General features: G+C 35.0%; 1 protein-coding gene across 2 annotated transcripts; it reads right to left on the reverse strand.

Moving 5' to 3' along the window:
* Positions 1 to 2,236: 2,236 nt before the first annotated feature.
* LOC149802195 (prostaglandin reductase 1-like) lies at positions 2,237 to 15,495 on the reverse strand. 2 transcript variants are annotated; one of them, XM_089954404.1, is made up of 9 exons: positions 15,238 to 15,491; positions 14,691 to 14,736; positions 12,439 to 12,489; positions 10,248 to 10,412; positions 6,946 to 7,063; positions 6,527 to 6,679; positions 5,986 to 6,094; positions 4,956 to 5,074; positions 2,237 to 4,467 (listed from the first exon to the last, which is right to left on the reverse strand). In XM_089954404.1, the coding sequence occupies exons 1-9, from the start codon at positions 15,341 to 15,343 to the stop codon at positions 4,357 to 4,359; spliced, it is 978 nt and encodes a 325-aa protein (XP_089810530.1). In that variant the 5' UTR covers positions 15,344 to 15,491; the 3' UTR covers positions 2,237 to 4,356. The 2 variants fall into 2 exon arrangements, with proteins under 2 accessions (XP_089810530.1, XP_089810531.1); XM_089954405.1 differs by lacking the exon at positions 10,248 to 10,412 and having other exon boundaries at positions 15,238 to 15,495.
* Between the last annotated feature and the right edge of the window lie 4,266 nt (positions 15,496 to 19,761).

Below are 19,761 nucleotides of genomic sequence, written 5' to 3' on the forward strand. Positions count from 1 at the left end.
AACCCACGCAGACAGAGGTGAGATGGCAGTGATACGTAACGGAGAGCGCTTTAAACCACTCGGCCACTCGGGGCCCCGATATGTGTTGGCAGAAATTGTAGTATGAATGGAACGTGATGCAGTAGCCAAAGCTTAAGGTTTTCTTCAGGTGGCATTTTGCCACTAAGTTTATATCGAAGTAGCATAGGTATTATCTTTCTATACCGAGACAGCCTACCGTGAGGAGTATGGTTTACATAGATCTTTCCATAACTTGTTTAAGGAGTGCGGCCATATTCGTATCACGTGACATTCAGCTGTTGCCACGGGCATTTTCCAGTATAGTCTCATGTAATTAGTTCGTTTTTAACCAGAAGTAGCTCGTGGATATTTTTCCATTCCTCATTTGTGTATGTGATAGCTCTAAAATGTGAATCATTTAAATTATTTTATCAAATTTTCTTCAAAAGCAGTTTTTACTAAGATTATTTGTCTTCTCAGTCACTTCAGCTAAATTGAGTCACAATTTTCATGTTTTCACTTTCGTCACGTTCTCTTTCGTTCTCTGATTATTTTAAGAGCTTGTGAAAATATCGCGTAACGAGGGACATAAGTGAATACATAATTTTAAACCCGTAAATTACTAGGTTAACCAAGTAATGAATTAAACAAATACTTTAATTTATTAATTGAGCAATAAATAAAAGTTTGTTCATTACAGCCCTTAAAGGATTTTTGTGAATTGAAGATTCGACAGATCAAGTCTATTTTGCATATTACACTTCTTAGTATATTCACAATATTTGTGCGATATTACAAGATTAGTTTGTAAAAAAATTAAGCAATGAATAAAATGCCCAAACTTTCAACATGACTGAATTTCAGTATTTTTCTGCCTGTTTATAGCAATGAAGAATATTATACAGTACGGTGTTTCTTACAACAAAAATTGAAAAACCCACGGTAGTGGTGTATGTGTTAGGGTGGAGGAGAGCGCTTCAGATGTTGAAAACAGCTGTGACTTATAATTTAAAACATTTATGATAAAATCACATAAAGCCCTTTTTCCGAAGAATATTTGTTTCGAATATAATGTAACTTAATACGTGCATATTTTTAATTTTCAAGAAAGAAATAACGTAATTCTCATAATCATATTTTATGTTTGTGATGATTATATATTGGTTAACAATGAAACTATCGTGCGTTTTAAATGTGTGAATTTTCCACAGCAAGATCATTTCGGTCTCGTTTGTTGTTTTGGACGGATAATTTGTTAAATTTAAGAATTTCTCTCTAATTTTAATTTTGAAAGATTCTTTAAAATAAATTTCCATGTTTCATTTAAATTAAGGAAATATTTGGGTTATTGTTAAATTTTCCCTACAAAATAAGGACAATGACAATGTGCGTAAGTCTAATGGTTACATACAGCACGCTATATGTAAAAATTGCTCCATCATCGTCAAAAGGCATTGAAGACTGTGCAAAGTTTATCGTTCCATTTCGGTAAGTGAGTTCTCAATATAGTGCTTGATGGCACATACGCTTTGCATGATTAAAGTGTTAACACAGTACAAGCAGAAGTAAAATCAAAATATACGTTCCTATTTTTTCTTGCAAGGTTAATAAGAAAAGAAAGACGGGAAAAAGTATCGAGTCAGTTAACTATCTAACATTAATGTCTGCTCTTACTTTTGCCTACATCGTACTTATGACAAAGCTACAGAGGCCTATAATTGGTCAAACGTGAACATTGAATATTGAAGAGGTTGTAAAGCTAATCGTTACGGCTTCTTTTAGCCAGGTCACAAAGCTGTTATAAAACACAAGCCATGCTAATTTCTGTTGGCTTAATAGCGATGCATATTTTCGAGAATTAGAGAAAATAAATTAATGAAAACAATAAAACAACAAAATCTACAATAAGTTAAATCTGGCAACATATATTATAAATGAGTTCGAACATTACAAAGGTATGAGAAAGAAATACAACATAGCACACACAGTTTTGAAAAGGTTAGAGGCATGTATTGAAACTCCCTCAGCTGATTGCGGTGTTTTAGCAGCTGGACTATGCTTATGTGGAATGGATACAAACCTTTACCGGATTTAGCACAGCAGTTGTTTGAATTGTTTCAGAATCTTTGAATCATAAGATAATTCATGTAAAGATTTAAAAATATAATGAAATAATAATGTCTGCTATCACTAAGTTGAAAATTATCGATCACATTGTAAACAAAGAGAGAAGAAATATTGAAATCAGTCGTGGAAAGTTTACTCTGATCATCAACGAGTACAAGAGATGCAAATACATAAAAACGAAATCTGAAGAGCAAAAATGGATGCAGAAACAAAAATGATTATAAAAGAAAAATAGACAAAAGTAACTTTTATGTCCGAGCTAATGTTTCCTATAAAGATGTTTGGATAAGTGACACGTACATGAAGTGCCGTTGTCCTTAAACAATCTTTCTTGCTACGTAAATACACGACGCAGTCGTTGCAGATGGCTGTATTACATTTAATAGTCTCCCTGAAAACAAAATAGATTTTACCAATCCGCTTGATAACAAGAATGAATAACGATCTATTTCATTACAGAAAATGCACGAGTTAAGAGCTTTAATGTTTTCATAGTTTTAATATTTGCAGCAAATAAAATGTACAACAATACATGTAACTAATTTACGTGTTGATTATTACGGAAGGGAGTTGGGCATCAAAATTGCACAATATCAGGTATCTTTATACGGTATTTTGTTCAACAATAGCATTTTCAAAAATCATCTTTCTTAAAACAGGTTTTATAATCTGTTTATAAGTGACATAACTCAACAGTCTTTTCAGCACTTAATACAGCGTTTTTTAACTGTTGTTGATGTGTGATATTACAGTCCGGCGAGCTAACTTATTGCATGGTATCATGCGGTGAATATGTATACTTATTATATGCTCATTTTTTTCCCCGTTAACTTTACATTGTCAGAATCATTCAATATTCCCCGATACTGAACGCGCGACAATATACATATAGCATTCACGTGAATAAAGGAACTACTTTCTATTGTAAACAAACAATGACGCAGACACCAGCACTATTGATTTGTAAACAAATCATATAGACTCGCGTAATATGCTCTTTACGTTGTGGTTATTTAAATTTGTTTCTGAATGAACTAAAACATGTTTCGTGGACTGCAAAAAAACCCAGCTGTTTTGGCACATTCCGCGTTGATACAATGTTACGGATTTAGGCTAGCTGCATTATATAAAAGACCGAAGATTATGTCGTTACAAATAACATACAAGTGACAAGGCATATACTGTCTTCTTTATCTGGTCATAAGAATGGCAAAATAAAATATACTTACAGTTTTACATCATGAATTTCCTCAAAATGTTTTTTCTTAATTCTGCAAATCCGAATTACATGAACCATGTCATAGGTTTTCAATCTGGATTATACATTTTGAAACTGTGCTGTAATTTCGATGATAAGTGCAATTGCATCCTCCTTACTGCACTCAAAACGAAATAAACATTAAATTCCATAGCGTCTTTTTGATAATTGCAATTGAAAGACTTCATATTTTTCCCACGTTATGATTTCAAACATTCAATGACAGAAACAGAAACACATTTGCAGACGTAAACACGCTTCTCCCGCGCCATTTCAATCCGATGTATTTCATGTATAATTTGCACAGATCAATCCAGTCCAAAATCACAAACTTTCGTCGAATCAAAACAAAATACCAAAATATATTCATTCCAGATCAAATGGAAAAGTTGTTGCAATGCGCATTCATTCACAATATGACTGCAAATTTCAATTTCAACTAGACACGCCATTTTCTTTCGAAAATTATGTCGACCGCGCGACTAAGTTCAAATTTATCTGGGCGGAGTTATGTGCGCATTAATAATGATGTCATTGTGTAATGTCAAATCTGCGCTTGTGTATTTTGTTTGGAATACGGCATTCATTCATTTACGTTGTTTCTTGTAGTGTATTTTGTTTATATAATTAAACGTTAGGTAGAATAAAAAAAAATGAGCATATAATAAAATGGTTACTGCATTTGTATGGGAAAATATGAACTCGTTTTGTCGGAAGGATATACTGCACTCACAAGTTCGTGCAGTATTCCATCTGAAAACTCGTTCATATTTTCCCTTACAAATGCAGTAACCTATAAATACTGTGCAATAAAATAGCTTTCAAAATGGTGCCTTTCTTTCAAAAATTAAAATATTGAACTTAAAAACTAGCATATGAAGCCAGGACCATGTTTCAGTCTGCCTGCTTCCGTAGTATTACTTCCAGCTGTTGACTATTAGAAGCAAAATTATATTTTGTGCATGCTTTTTCTAACATTTCACAATAGCCTTTCCAATATTTGTCCCCTTAAAGAGACCGATGAAGGCGTCCACCATATTGTCGAAACCATTCGTTATCGTCTCTCGATATTTGATTTTTCCCTAAAAAAGAATTTTTAAAAAAAATGCATTAAAATAGACCCTTTGCTGAGTTTTAGAAGAACTAAAATTCAAGGATATTCATAAATGACAACCGGCAATAAACTTTCAGGAAACTACATCACTGTATATTAAAATTTAAAAATGAATTTTGTATGAAGCATATACTGAACCTACTTCGACTTTTGTTGATTTTCTGTGCCTCGCTAGAGATAACAGGTATTGTATGGTTTCCATAGTAACCAGAGAATCTCTGTTGTTATACCCACGATAAACGTGGGTTCCCGAGCAATTGCCTCTTGAGATTGGCTTTTAAACATGGGCGAACTCCAAATACTTGTCATTCAATGGTGAAGAATTTATACTACTACAACAATAAGCATTATTACAACAGCCACAACAAAAATGTTTACCATTACTACCAGGACTAGTAATAATTATAGATGATGATGACGATGTCGACGACAACGACTATAGATGAATATCCTCACCTCTTTCACCCATTGAATCATCTCATTCAAAGCAGCAGGAAATTCATCACTGTATTGGAAGGCAAGGAAAGCCTGAAGTGTGAGTGTCTTCTTCAGAACTGTATGGTAGGGCAAGGGGCCTGGGTAATGGGAGAATAAACAGAAAGTACTTTAAAAAATACAACTAATGCATTAAATGTTTGTGGTAAAATGTGAAACGTTGAGAATCACTGGCTGGAATGGGGCTTTAGCATTAAATGTTTAATTACATTGCGCGTTTTTATGTACTTCATCTGAAAGTCACTGGACTGGGGGTTTTTTTTTGCATTTTCTAAAATGTCTCAAAACTCCCCAAAGATTATCGACATTTTGATGTAGAGATATAGCCCTACATAGACTTTTTAATTGGATTTGTGATAGTTAATATCCAAATCTTGATTCACTTGTGTCATTATTTATAGTTATTCATCGTTACCGTTCATAACTCGTGAATCATAAATTTGCTACATATATGCGTGTTGTGACGTCATCCCCGAACGACCTCAAAGGCGGAATAGATGCGGGGGAAATGTTCCAAAATTACAATGATAATTTTTTTAATGCACTACTTTACCAATATAATGAAGAACTAGCACATACCATGAATTCTTGTAAAGATAGTTCATTAATAATAATTCTCCAAAGTTAGTTTAAAACTTGTAACAAAAGACAAATTGCCTTCCTACTTGTGGCATTTCCAGTATATACTCACTTGTTCATAAAATTTAGTTTATTTTAACCGTACTCGCATGTGGTGAGTGATAATAACGATAACAATGAAAGTGTACATTTTAATAATATACCTTTTTGAGGCAACTAAGGTGTGTCCAGATAGCCGACTAATGTATATAGACAATTTAGACCAAAAACTAACATCCGATTGAATAACAAGTCACTGCGATCCATTTAAGACACGGTGAAATGGATTGGATATATATATATATATATATATATATATATATATATATATGTGTGTGTGTGTGTGTGTGTGTGTGTGTGTGTGTGTGCCTACCTGAAGGCTGATTGTCATCCATTCCATAGGTAGATATTGAACCACATATTGCTATTCTTCCTTTTGTTTTCATGAAGGACAAGATGTTATTTGTGAATTCTCCACCAACCTGTAAGGTAAGATCTCAAAATACTAAAAGACCATTGAAAAACATCCTTTCTAACGAACGATTCCTATCTCTAGATCTTTCGCTGTATGAACACACTTAAGCCGTCGTCGAAGAAAATAAATTATAAAGTTCCTCAAGCTTAAGTTAACCGGAATTATTGTTCCCTAAATTAGCTTAATGGAAGCAATTAATTAAGAATATCCATCTTAAGGGTGGAAGCACCCATCCAAAGGCGCGAATACGCATAGCTTAAACGTTTGTAAATAATAAATACACAGGAACATACCAACAAAAAAAAAACATTCAGACCAGTGCGAACACATGCCAATCAAAAACATTCACTCGTCGCCAATCCAGAACAAAAGAAGGGAGAGGAATGACCGTTTCAAGTATATCTTTATTTTTGATACAAGCTTGAAGAGGCATAGTTACGTTATCAAAATAGCAGTCAACTCCCTCCGGTGCAGCTTTTGCCATGGTTTCCTGTAGAGTGACTTCTTTGTAATTAAAGGTATGATCAAAGCCATATTCTTTGATCAAGTCGCACTTATCTTTACTCCCAGCAAAGCCGATAACTTTGCATCCCTGAAAAAAAGATGGGTACATTTTTCTAATTGATTTACCTTTCTCTGGTTGAGTCGTAATAGGCATGCACAATCAGACTGTGGCCAAAATGTAAACACACGCAGTATTCCTATTGGTCAGACTAAAGCGACGTCTTCGTTATTTTAAACTCCACAGCAGCAGGACTAACTTATTGTTCCAATGTACTAACTTCAACAGCTAATGCAATAACTTCCATAGCTAAAATGTAATAACTTCAATAGTTCATTTACAAGACAAATCCATACCTTTAATTTCGCAATCTGCCCAGCCACACTTCCTGTAGCCCCAGCAGCCGCAGTGACGACAAACGTCTGTCCTGGTTTGACTTTCAGCACTTCCAATACTCCAAAATAGGCTGTTAATCTATATATATATATATATATATATATATATATATATATATATATATATATATATATATATATATATATATATGTGTGTGTATTTATGTATGTATGTATGTATGTTCAAGCAATTTTAGCACATATTTTCGAATGATCTGATGTTAATTAATAATACGGCGGTGCATTGAGGTGGAAAAGAGAGAGGTACACCGAGAAAACGACAAATTTTTGGCTGGGAGACCACTTGAAATCGGAGCCAGAAATAACTAAAACCGATTACTGGTCTTGAAAAGGACTCGCACTGATTTTAGTTTAGGTTGTTGAATGAATACATTAAGAAGGAAACAAATTTCTGTTTGGTAACATCAATTTCCCTTTTCCAAGTCTACAGGAATACGAGTTTCTTTCTACAGGTCAGGAGTCTGTAGCATGTAGATTCCAGTCAGATTTTGCATTTGTAGGCCGTGGGAACGGTTGTCAGTCACATACACTCGTTGTGACAATACAACTTGGTGGTCAGACATTTCTTCTACGTAGTACATATTGGGGATTACTGTCATTTTTGATGACATAGTGTGCATCGAAACATTCGGCACATCCCAATCAGCTGCAAACATGATTGTGCATAAGAGACAACGAACGCTTTCTAGAAGAACAAAAAGAAACCCAAAAAAAAGGCATAAGTAATGCCGTCGTGTTGGGTATTTTCAACATTCTTTTCATGTCCTGTCAGGATGTAAATTGTTAGGCCAAAAAATATTATTTCCGGCTTAAATTGAGCTGTTCTAGCCCAGTACTTGAAGTGCTATGTACGTTATATATGCTAGTCATTGCAATATATATATATATATATATATATATATATATATATATATATATATATATATATATATATATATATGCTGGTTCTTATCTACCAGTTCATTAAACACGTGAAGGCTGATCGAATGTGTATGTGTGTGAAGGATTGTGCATGAGTCTGTGTGAAAATATCTCAAGACAAATCCCTCGCAAATTCTGGGATTTTGCTTGTTAGAAGTTTGATTAATGTAATTCCATAGGACTGGAGAAAACCAATATTGCATCTTTATTCAATGTGTACAGTTAAACTCAAATCATCGCATACTACGTCCCTAAGACCAAAACTGCAACACGGTACGATCTGGTTTTCAGTACAGTTTAATCTGCACACGTGACAGCAAACGTTAAGTACAATTTATATTTTCTAATATCTCAATGTATGAGTTTTCAATGTATAAATATTGTACATTCGAGAGTCGTATTATTTTAAATAATAGCAATACAAATGGGTTATTCCCATTGCCGCCATAGCTGACTCTGTTTGATTAGATGCAGGATTCGAACCAGCACTCTTTTGGTCGTGAGTCGGGCGTGCTAAGCATTGAGTCACCACGGCTCAATAAATGGTTTCAAAAAGTGTACATGCAAACCAGTTCCTTTTAATATTAATGTTATTTAATTCTCGCTCGGGATTCTCCAAATCTTAAGCATCGGATAAATAGTATTTCATCAGTTGAACAGAGAAATATCCAGGTACAAAGAAAAAAACAAAAACAATTATCTACTTTTCATACAAAATGACATGCATCTTACTTATTTGTGAACATGTTCTGTGTCTTTTGGATATGAAACCAGACTGGTTTGAGAAGGTTTAATGTTTTTACAGCACATTAACACTTTGAAAGTCAAATGGTGCCCATGCAAGTAGAGTAAAGTGCCTTCCACAAGGACACGACACGAGTGCAGATTCCAAGAAGTTACAGATTACAGTGTGACAGATCACATCAGAATGGTCGAAAACGTAGGTGTGGATTATTTGCGTAGGATGTAAATAGAAAATCCGGATGACTGTATAACCAGTCTAAATATTGTAAAGCAGCATCAATAGTTATTTTCTTTTATTCTGTGATAGCTAAAAAAATGTGGACGTTTTTCTCCGGGGGAGGGGAGGCATTGTCACAGAATAAGGCAAGAAATAACTTTGTTTCGCCTTAGAACGATTTGATCATTTTTGTAGCTGTCTGTAGTATGCCTATACGTATGTCTGCACATGGTGGATCCATGAAGGATAGGCATGGCCAATACAAGTGGGCCAACCCAGTTCAGGAGAACTGTGTGCTGTCCGTGCGTATGTATGTGCGGGTATATCAGGCTGTCTGTCTGGCCGTCTGTGTGTCGATATGCACATGGAAGATGATGTAACCATCAGGGCCATACAATGATGAAACCGCTAATTTGTAAACGTGTGCGCATGGTGGATCCATGAAGGGTGTGTGCGGCCGAAACAAGTGTGGGCCAACCCAAGAATTCGGGAGAACTGTGTGGTTTGTCAGTGGACACATTTGCAAGTTTTTAGAAATATTTATGAATCATACGGCTGTACAAATGACCAAATCATGTGTTTGTTTCAGTGGATTTGTTGTTTCAATTGAGTACAATTGGGTCATTTTGATTGCATAAGATTATTTGAATCTATTTTCATTCCGTGAGATTATTTGAATCTCACTTTCATTACATGAGATTGCATAAAATTATTTAAATCTTATAATCATTACATGAGATTATACGAATCTTACCGTCATTCATTTGAATATATGAATCATTTTTTGTTTGTTTTGCTATTTTTTAATGTTTGGATAAAGTAATTGAATGAGACGCATGTTTAGAGCGTGAAAGAATCACTGTATTAGTATATATATTCTTATTATAAACTTCCTCTTTCATCACATAGTGTTGTGTTGTCATTTGATCCAAGCATCCATTCAGGTCTATCCTGTTAAAGGATTTTTTTGTTGTTGTTGTTGTGGGGTTTAACGCCATTTTTCAGCACACGATAGGCTATACATGGCGGCCAGTATTAATGGTGGAGGAAGAACCCGGAAAACCCCGAGAAGAACCACCGACCCACGAGAAGCTACTGGCAAGCTTTCTCACATGCCCACATTGGCTGAATCTTAGACTCGAACCGCCGCAGACAGAGGTGAGATGGCAGTGATCCGTAACGAAGAGCGCTTTAGACCACTCGGCCACTCGGCCACCCCCCCCCCACCCCCACCCCCGTTAAAGGAAGAACAAAACAAAAAAATACCGATATAAGCGATAAACAGGAGCACATGGATGTTTTATTTTAACCAGAGCATCTCTCTTGATACAGCACAGGTTAAACGGTTTTTTCCACCTACCCTGTAAATCCTAGTGCTCCAAGGGCCAGGGACGGTGAAAGATCCCCTAAATTTGGCATTGGTCTCATCTTCGAGATGTCTGACACTTTTGTGAGACTTCTCCATCCCAAAAACCCGAGAACAAGGGAACCGGCTTTGAAGTCTGGATTGTTGCTTCGAACAATTCTACAAAGAGAAAGAGCTGTGAACATTATTTTTTTCCATATAAAATGTATTTATGACAGTGCTTATCTATTTAGCTACATAGTCATTTATAATTTCTTTTTATCTTTCATGAATTCCATTTCGTGTATATATATATATATATATATATATATATATATATATATATATATATATATATATATATATATATATATATATAATGTTGTCCGTCCTTTCATCCTACTCACTTATTCACACAATCAGATGCATACACACACAATGTTACCGTATAAGGTACCACTGATATGTAGATACGATGAAACATATTTTGTATTCAGCAATTCATTCATATTAGATTGTGCTGTCGCATATAGTTTTGAAATGATGTAAAACAAATCGCACAGAACAATGACCGTAACAAGACACTTTACTGGCTCATACAAAATTCTAGAAATTCAAGGTAAAGCCATTTCTTCCTTTTACATGCAGGTGGTTGAAATAATCTTTGATATTTTTCAGCGATAACAAAATTCAGAATTTTCAAATTAGCTGTTGTGGATCGGATGATAGATTAGCACCGCTTTTATTTAGGACCAGCAAGACATTATAAGTCTTCTGGTTAAAACCCAATGTCGATATGACTTTCCTTTGTGGAGGAATAACTATAACAAGATTTTCAAGATGGGTGCCATGGTGACAATAACGGATATCCGATTGGCAACATATCCATTTCCTGTCAACTAGACATCATATGAAGTCTTTATAAGTGAATCATGACAACTAGGCAAATATTAGACTATACATGCCACATCTTCGCAGACGAAATAGATCATTAAAGGTCATGATCCATATTATTTCATGTTGTTTCTTTTTTAAAGAATTTTTTATATATTTATACAACTTTCCGTTGGGTAAACTTCTTATAAGCGAGGAATACCTTTCGTAATTAAAAACAGGATGCTTTCAACATTTTTGCTTTACAATGGTGTAAGGACTTTTCCTTTTATTTTATTGTACTAGAATATAATGATTTAACTGCTATTGTTAATCCGACTACGTCCACTAGATCTGCTAGCTTAAACATTAAAGTTTTCAATTTCACCCGTTATTTAGCAGAACTAGTTGTCACTGTCGCGTTATCCAAGCTGTAAAGGGTGATAACTCCATACAGTGACGTACTCTTGTGCTTCTTTATGCCTAGCGTTTGTTTGTATGTTAACTACTACTGCTTTCGCAGGTGAAGAACTTACGATTTTGCCGATATCCTATGTATCGGAAATCTTCGATTGTAGAAAGAACGCTACAAGACAATTACACAGCAAACGTTTCGCAAATATCAAATTATACATAAAACTATTTGCCCCATGCTGCTTGTCTTGAATCAGCATAGGTTATCTTGCATTGTCAAAATCAAATATTTTCATTTGAATAAAATAGCTGAAAAATTTGTTTTGAAGTGACCATTCTTGACCTGGAGCAGCCAAATCACACCTGATTGCTCTGTCATCCGATGCAAAGACCATATGCTCAATTCAGTATTATTTTGCTTTTAGACTTTAATAATGGTGTTTTCTATTTAATGATACTAACATTCTTCACTGGTAAACAAATCTCCAAGAAAAATCGGAGAAAAATGTTAACGATTTCATAGGGACTATAATATGATGCAATAACAACTGAATGGCAATTTAGTGAAACCTTTATGAAAATTCTTCTCTGATAAAGATATTTGCATGGCTGGTTGCATCATGGATTTTGGTCTGTTTTTGAACGTTTGATACTTTAAAAATATATAAAAATCTGATATTTTTTCTGAACTATATTTTGGTTTCAAAAATTAATTACTTAGTAAAAATTTGACAAGTCCGACATTGTCAGTATTTTCCCATAAGCTTTGACTTCTTTCCAAACGAGCACTTTATTTAGAACCTATTTCATCGTGTACTCTCAATTAAATGCATGCCAGTAAAGGTAGGTGTAAAAACAATAACACACGAAAATACAACATCTGCTGATATGAACAATGTTTAAAAAATGCAATGATTACTTGGCTAATTGCTCTCCCGTTAGGACATCTCCTACATCATCGACGAAAAGCCTGAAGAAAAAAAGGATTCATTGTTTAAATATTTTGTTTTGAAGATGCAGCAGATGTTGCAGTTGTAGTAACATGAGAGCACAATTAGGTTACACTTCCTGATTCTGTTCCATTATTCGTATATTGAGCGTCACATGTATATGTTTGTATAACTCTAACAAAACGCATCGCGGAAGTATACGTGTCTGTCCTTATTATCAACCTGGAAGTTACAAATATCGATTTGCTCCATAAACGTTTAAGGACACCAGGAGCTGAAATGTATATATTTGGTATATTTTTTAAAGAATGATATTGGTATTTTAAAAAGAAAAGTATCAAGAAAGAATACATAACATATGGAATTGCATGAAATAGTTGTTACTGTATTTAGCTTCCGAAAATAAATTCAGATTAAAGTTTGTTTTCTTTAATATTTATCATTATTAAAAAATAAAAAAAAGTCTGCGCTAAGACTCGGCCAATATGATTTTGTGTAATGCTCTGTCTCTTCTACTTCGCATGGTCAAATAAGTGAATTATCCACTTTGGCAAGAAAAGTAGGTCGTTATAGTCACTGTTTTCTTTTTATGGATACTAACCTTAAGTGACGAGAGTGAATGCACAGACCACAGTTCATAGCAATACATCTAACAGCAATAGAAAACGGCTCTACCGTAAGTACTTACTTATAAAGACAAATCATCTGCAAACTGCACAGACCCATAATGCGCCGGCAGATCTGGGTCTGTGCAGTTTGTTAGGAGTAATCGGTAGAGTAAACAACATAGACCCTAATATGCGGGTGCATTATCCTACGGCAGATGCGAATCTTTGTAGTTACCAGTTTGACTCGACTTATAAGGGAGTACATACGGTACGTGAAACGTAAATCAAAATAAAATCAGCCGAGCATGAAAAGTATATGCATGCCAATTCTAGCTATATATGCATTCATGGCAACATATCTAACAGTTAATGAAAACTGTACCACGTGTAACGTGTAAGTGAAAACAAAGAATCAATGGAGCATGAAAAGCATAAGCATAACACTTACAGCTATTTTCTTCCTGCTTTGATTTCTAATGTGAAGTCACCAATAAAATTTCATGAGTATATACAAAAGTGTTTGTGATTATTCTGTCCGACTTTGTCCGATAATAATTAGTACCTTCCAAAGTAAATACACCGTTTTATGTTAACTCGACATGACTGGTCAGCGGTCACTTGGAAGTTCCGTATTTTTGCCCATGAGTTAAAAAGGAGTCAATTTTGCCTGCGCGCCTATAATTTATTCCATGACACTTTGCGGTTTCTAGCCCTTTCTACATCTGACTTAAGAAAATGACTATATTGCTCAACTTTGCACGAAAAGAATTAAATTCTTTCAAATGTGCTGAATTTTTGAACGAGAACTACAATACAAACACTATTCTTTTCGGTTTAACTCAAAGTGAACACACACACACACGCTTCTAGTTTTGGGCTAATGCATATGTTTGTGTCGGAAGGAGTGAGCCGTTTGAAAATGTTTTTCCAATTTCGGACTTGTTTCTAAGCAACCATTTAGCAGATGGGACCGTTCCTACAATGTTCACCCTTTCTAAAATAGTACATGCATTTGGATACAGCTATTTCAAACTTCAAAATTCTTTGAACCTACCACTTCCATTTAAGCATTTGTGGGAACTACTTGGAAAAAGCTATTTAACTCTAAAATTGAAAGTTTGACAGCGGAACTATTATAATGAACATGAACAAATTTACATTTTATAAAAATACATGTCAAAAAATCTTGACGAAGAACTTTATTCAAATAACTATCAACGTTTATCTCAGTAATATTTTTAGTAAGTCATTACAACGAACAAATTAAGGAGATCAACTGCACAGAATTATTTTGCTGGACTCTTAACACACGTATGTGATCGACGAGCCGGTCAACGAACGAATAATTTTTATAAAAAAAAAGTCAAGTGGATTGCCAGATAGCGAAGGCGATTTACATAGCGACATTATTTTAACATAGATCATCATTGGTTTCATATTCATGGCAAGGAATTAAACAAAGGTAAATCCGTTAACTTGAAGCCGAAGTGGATATTATAGTGTTTACACAGAGATATGAAGTGTGGTGTAAAAATTGAGATAATGTAGCACACACACACACACACACACACACACACCTTTGTGACTTAAGTATTAAATTATAATAAATTTACCTCATGTAGGGATCAACACTTAGATAAACGGCCTCGCATATTACCTCTGAAATAGATTTGAAACACCTTGAAAGCACGATCTATATATGTGTACGAGTGAATTTTTCTGTATGTGACGAGAGAATGAGAGATAAAGTGTGTTTGTGCTGCAGAAAGACAGTCCGAGTCCCTAACTGTATACACAGGTATGTATCATTGAATTTTAAAGTATTCCCCAATTCGGTTGAGGTGAAAACGTGATCATTTTCCTTCATGCAGTCGGCATGTTCAGACCTTTGTTGTGCAGCACTCAGCACGATCGCTGAACTTAATTGCATCTACTAAATCAACTTTAATCACAATCGTGGTGCTGATACCGTTCAGCCCTTTTTTTCATTATCCTTAAGAAGATAGGAGATAACAAAAAGCATGTAATATTGCCGCAGAAAGCCTGCTTATTAGTTAATTAATTATAATTATATTTTTCCCTATATGATATATAATACAGGTGTGGGAAATCAGCGATTAATCGTACAAATAAAACGTATGCTTTCATTACTTCACTTACCTCCGTCTTTAAGATTCTCATCAATGTCCTCTTCAACTAATTTGAAATTACGAATACAAGGTTCCCCTTCAAATTTCTCTGCTAAAGTCCACTTCTTCCCCTTCATTTTGGTAGCTGACTGATTTTAGCTCGTGAATGTTAACCTGACCCGTTGAACTTAACCACGCGTCTTGCTTCCTGGTCTAACTTGTCTGGACAAAGTCCAGTGTTACTTGCAGTTCGCTTTATATAGTTAGTAATGAACTATTTACAGCTTGTGAGGAATGTGCAACAGCAGTCGTCTATGACCATCATTGAGGGCCATAGTAAACAAATGTACACCGATCGCATTGCTTGAGAATAGCGAGGAATTCCTATAGTAGAATTTAATTAGAGAACATATTACTATTAATAATTAAGCTCTTGACCAGCTGAAATTTCCATTTCGCGTGATCAAATTAAAGGCAACACCTACATGACCATGACTCCTTGTCTACATGACCATGACCCCTTGTCGAAGCTTGCATATGCCATCTAGTGAAAACTAATAGAAAGTAACGCATGGTGTGTGCGTGAGTGTGTATGTGTGTGTAGTTTTAACGATTTTTCAGTCATATCGCTACAATGTATGTACTGTGGCAGTTTGTAGCGATGTTTAGCACCGGGGCATAATGCCGCAGACATGTAGCATGATTATCCTGACCCCAATCCTACCAGTCTTAACACTAACCTCTTCGTGCTGAGCGCTAGCGAGGCAGCTGTTAGTACCATTTTTATAAGTCTTTCTTATGACTATGCCGGGGTTCGAACCCACTACCTCCTGTATCCAGGGCGGACGCTCTAACCACTAAGCCACTGGAGCGGTTGAACGCATGGTCTCTCCTTAAATAACAAATAAGGGATGAGCGATTCATGTTCTTGAGGCTCGAACACATGATGCGTAATATATCACGTGAGATGGAGGTTTCTATCCCAGTAATGGATAATTATATTACGTAATTTTCAAGTTCTTGGGTGGAACTACACTGCCGGGTTCGACGATGTACCCTCTCACCACTAAAGCAACCCGCTATCAAAGTAAAGATCCATTACGGACAACATGTAAACATGTTCAAACTCGTCAGTGAGAAGAGAAACCAAATCGCCCACAAACTGGCAAAACAAAGTTCATCATTCTTTGAGCACACCCTTTAGAGTCACACCAACACTTTCCTTGCAACGTTTGAAAATCCCTAAAGCTCGCCATTTTCTGCCCCAAAACAAACTTATATTGAAAAAAATCACTAAGAAGACAATTACAGCTGCGGCGTAGACACTACTTTAAAAAAGAGAAAATTTAGACAATGAAAATCACAAATTCACTCACTATAAAATGTTTGGTGAGCATATGCATAGTTTGGAGGAGATGAGAAGTCAATCGTATTCATTGTAAACGAAAACTTAATCTCGAACGCGGCTAGCACATGTGTATTTCTGTACTAGAATTAATCTCTGGCGCATTTAACATGAAGCTATGCACTTTTGACATCACTTTAAATAACGAGGGAAGAGCATGAATATCAAATATGAATATTGATTAAATCATAGCATTACCCTATAGCCAACCATACGAAACAGTTTAGTGCTACCTTAAGGAGAATTTGAAAGCTTGTCAAAACCTCTCTCTCCCGTCTGCGTGATAGTATGCTGGACTAAGAATAATACGGACCTTGTTGTGGATAAAATTACGCAGCCATCTAAAGTCAAACGTTTAGGATTGCAATGCCTTACTTAGCATTTTACCCAAGTTTGAAAAACTAAGTGGATATCACCATGAAAATCTATGACAAAGAAACGCGACAACAAAGACCGTCATGGTAACCCAATGCATACAAATGTTCTTAAATGAGTTAAGAACATTACGGACAACATGTAAACATGTCGACCAATAACATTACAGAAGTCCATATTGTTCCAATTTACAAGAAACGCCTTACATGCTAAGTTATGGCCTTTTAACTTTTTTAAATAATATAGCGTCATAAAACCCTGCAGACAGCATAACTTGTATTTAGGACACAATTAAAACTACAGTTTTATATTGGAATTTCATCAAAGAGCGGAAACATGTAAACTGTATATTATTAGATTAATACACAGCATGATCAACATACATACATATATTCGTGATATACATGGGCCAGTGCATTCAGCTATGTCTAATACACTGATCACACACGAAGAAAGCTACCCATAAGTCAACGAACCATGAAATGCAGGTCACTTTCGGAACGATGTCATAAATAACACAAAGTATGCACATGAAGGTATATAACCCTGAAAGGAAGATTGCATGAGAATTAGTCCTGTAAGTTTAGTTCAAAGTTGTGAATGCATGAAATGCCGGTCACAGCAACATACTTTAGTATAATGATCAGATACACATTATAATGAATCCATAGACAATGTCACATGAAAGTAACCTCAATGAGAAAGACACCATAACGTATGCCCAGTGTTTTATAGAGGTCACTGAAGTGTGGAGCATATCTTATGTAATCTACTATTTTCCACATAAACCTTAAAAAAAAATCATTTGCATCGTGTGGAAAACAAATTGAACAAGTCCAGGCACAAGCAGTTTAACTGAGGAGAATTTTAAACACATATTGACTTCCTGCACAAAATTCAATTTCTTATTAGGTTATGGTCCTGAAATAGCTCAACCTTTTCGATACGGACTGAATTTTGAACCCATACGAGTCGAGCCTAACATGTTAGGGCCGGTATGAAAAAATCATTACAAAAATAAAATATATAAAATATATGGGGTTTATCTCACATCAAAGTGTGTTTGTGCAAAGAAAAATAAGTCCCATCTTGTTCCGTTAAGAAAACCACATCCTATACAAACATGTCCTGAAAAATGGCTTAAACATGGCAACAACAAAAATGCAAGATTGATCAGTAAGGTATTATATAAAAACGTAACTATAATAAGAGGCATATTGTTAGATGAATATGTTATTGTGATACATAAATAGTCCCTACATATAAAATATGTTACAACTAAATATGTTGTATCCGATATGTACAACACCTTAGTCTTTTTCTTTTACATGAAATCTGGCTACACTATCCCTCTACTTTGCCGTACATCCAGTTGATAAAGTTAGTTTACATGCCTTTCACTTGCTGTTCAGTCATAAGACCTTTTTGTATGCGTAACAGCACAAAAAGCAAGGAGGAATTCGGTTGTATGAAATGGAGTAGGCAGACAATATTGGAACCATTTTGACCAAGCAACTGCAAATTCACAAATATTGCATGCATGTTCATCGAGTACAGAAAGTATAGATACTTTACAGCGATATGGATTTTATCTACGCACTAGATGATACTGCCTTTTATCGCTCAAGATATTTACTGAATGATAATAGAATTTAATGATGTTTACTTTTCGCGGTTTATTGCGACAGAGTCAGTCGTATTATTGTGTATGAAAATGTTTCCTTTTATCTGGATATTTATTTTTAAACACCATGACTGGACCTATTCAATTTTTTTGCAAATGGCAAACCCGTTTTATAGTATTTTGTTCAACAATAATATTTTAATATTTTGTTCGTTACGCACGAATTTCAGATTCTGCTTATTTATAATTTAACTCAATGAACTTTACGTTGCTTAATCATCTTACTTAACGGACATTCCGTAATGACATGGTACAATGAGATGCAAAATTAGTTGTGTAAAATAATCAGAACAGCAAACATTTTTTGTAGTGTATGAAGCATGACTCACAGCCAAACGCACTTGTGAAGGTAAGTTACAAAAACACCTTGACAAGTCAGTGTCTGAGATCACCACTAATATTTCTTTAAGAATACGGCCATTGGCTCTTCATAACAGTTTTCTTTTGTCGGATTACTACAGTGTGTATGCTTATAACTACATAAAGTGTATTTTTTAGTTTTATACGGAGTACTGGAGTGCATGTTTAAGCATTCTTGAATGCAGAACTAGAATTATCCAAAACCAAAATATGGATTTAAAATACGAAAGGAATCATTTTCTTTATTTTGTTCACCGATATTAACTGGTCAAAAGGAAGCCCATAAACAACGATTGCAATTAAGTGTAGTGAAATTTTATCTACGTTGATCGAGAAAGGACTATTTTCATACCCTTATGTGGCCTCAGTTTTACCAGGAATATGTTTATCTCATAAACACTCTCGTTGTGTATTTATGTGTCTTTTAAATTGGATAATTAGTAAATTATATGTAAATTATATGGGCTCGTTTTTGGCATTCGATTCATTTCCCAATTTCAATAAAAACAAGGACCAAGGGGCCACAACCTATCAAAGTTTTCCGGGCCTATATCAGCCTCTGTAGGGGCCTGAATATAGTCATACTGTTGGTAGGAATTAAGACATACATTTACATAACGGTACGTGATACATCTACGTCACAGTATGTGAGTACATCTACGTCACAGTATGTGAATCAAAACTTAAAATGTAATACATGGACGTCAAAGTACATGGCTGAAAACTTAAAA

The sequence above is a fragment of the Sinohyriopsis cumingii genome, chromosome 4, assembly GCF_028554795.1.
Source record: "Sinohyriopsis cumingii isolate HCF-2022 chromosome 4, ASM2855479v2, whole genome shotgun sequence".
NCBI lineage: Eukaryota > Metazoa > Mollusca > Bivalvia > Unionida > Unionidae > Sinohyriopsis > Sinohyriopsis cumingii.

Coding starts and splice junctions, on each gene's coding strand:
- LOC149802195 (XM_089954404.1), bottom strand. CDS start 15,343: ATGAAGGGGAAGAAGTGGACTTTAGCAGAGAAATTTGAAGGGGAACCT. Junction 14,737..15,237: donor TGAGAATCTTAAAGACGGAG/GTAAGTGAAGTA, acceptor AATCTATTTCAG/AGGTAATATGCGAGGCCGTT. Junction 5,075..5,985: donor GGATGACAATCAGCCTTCAG/GTAGGCACACAC, acceptor CCCATTACCCAG/GCCCCTTGCCCTACCATACA.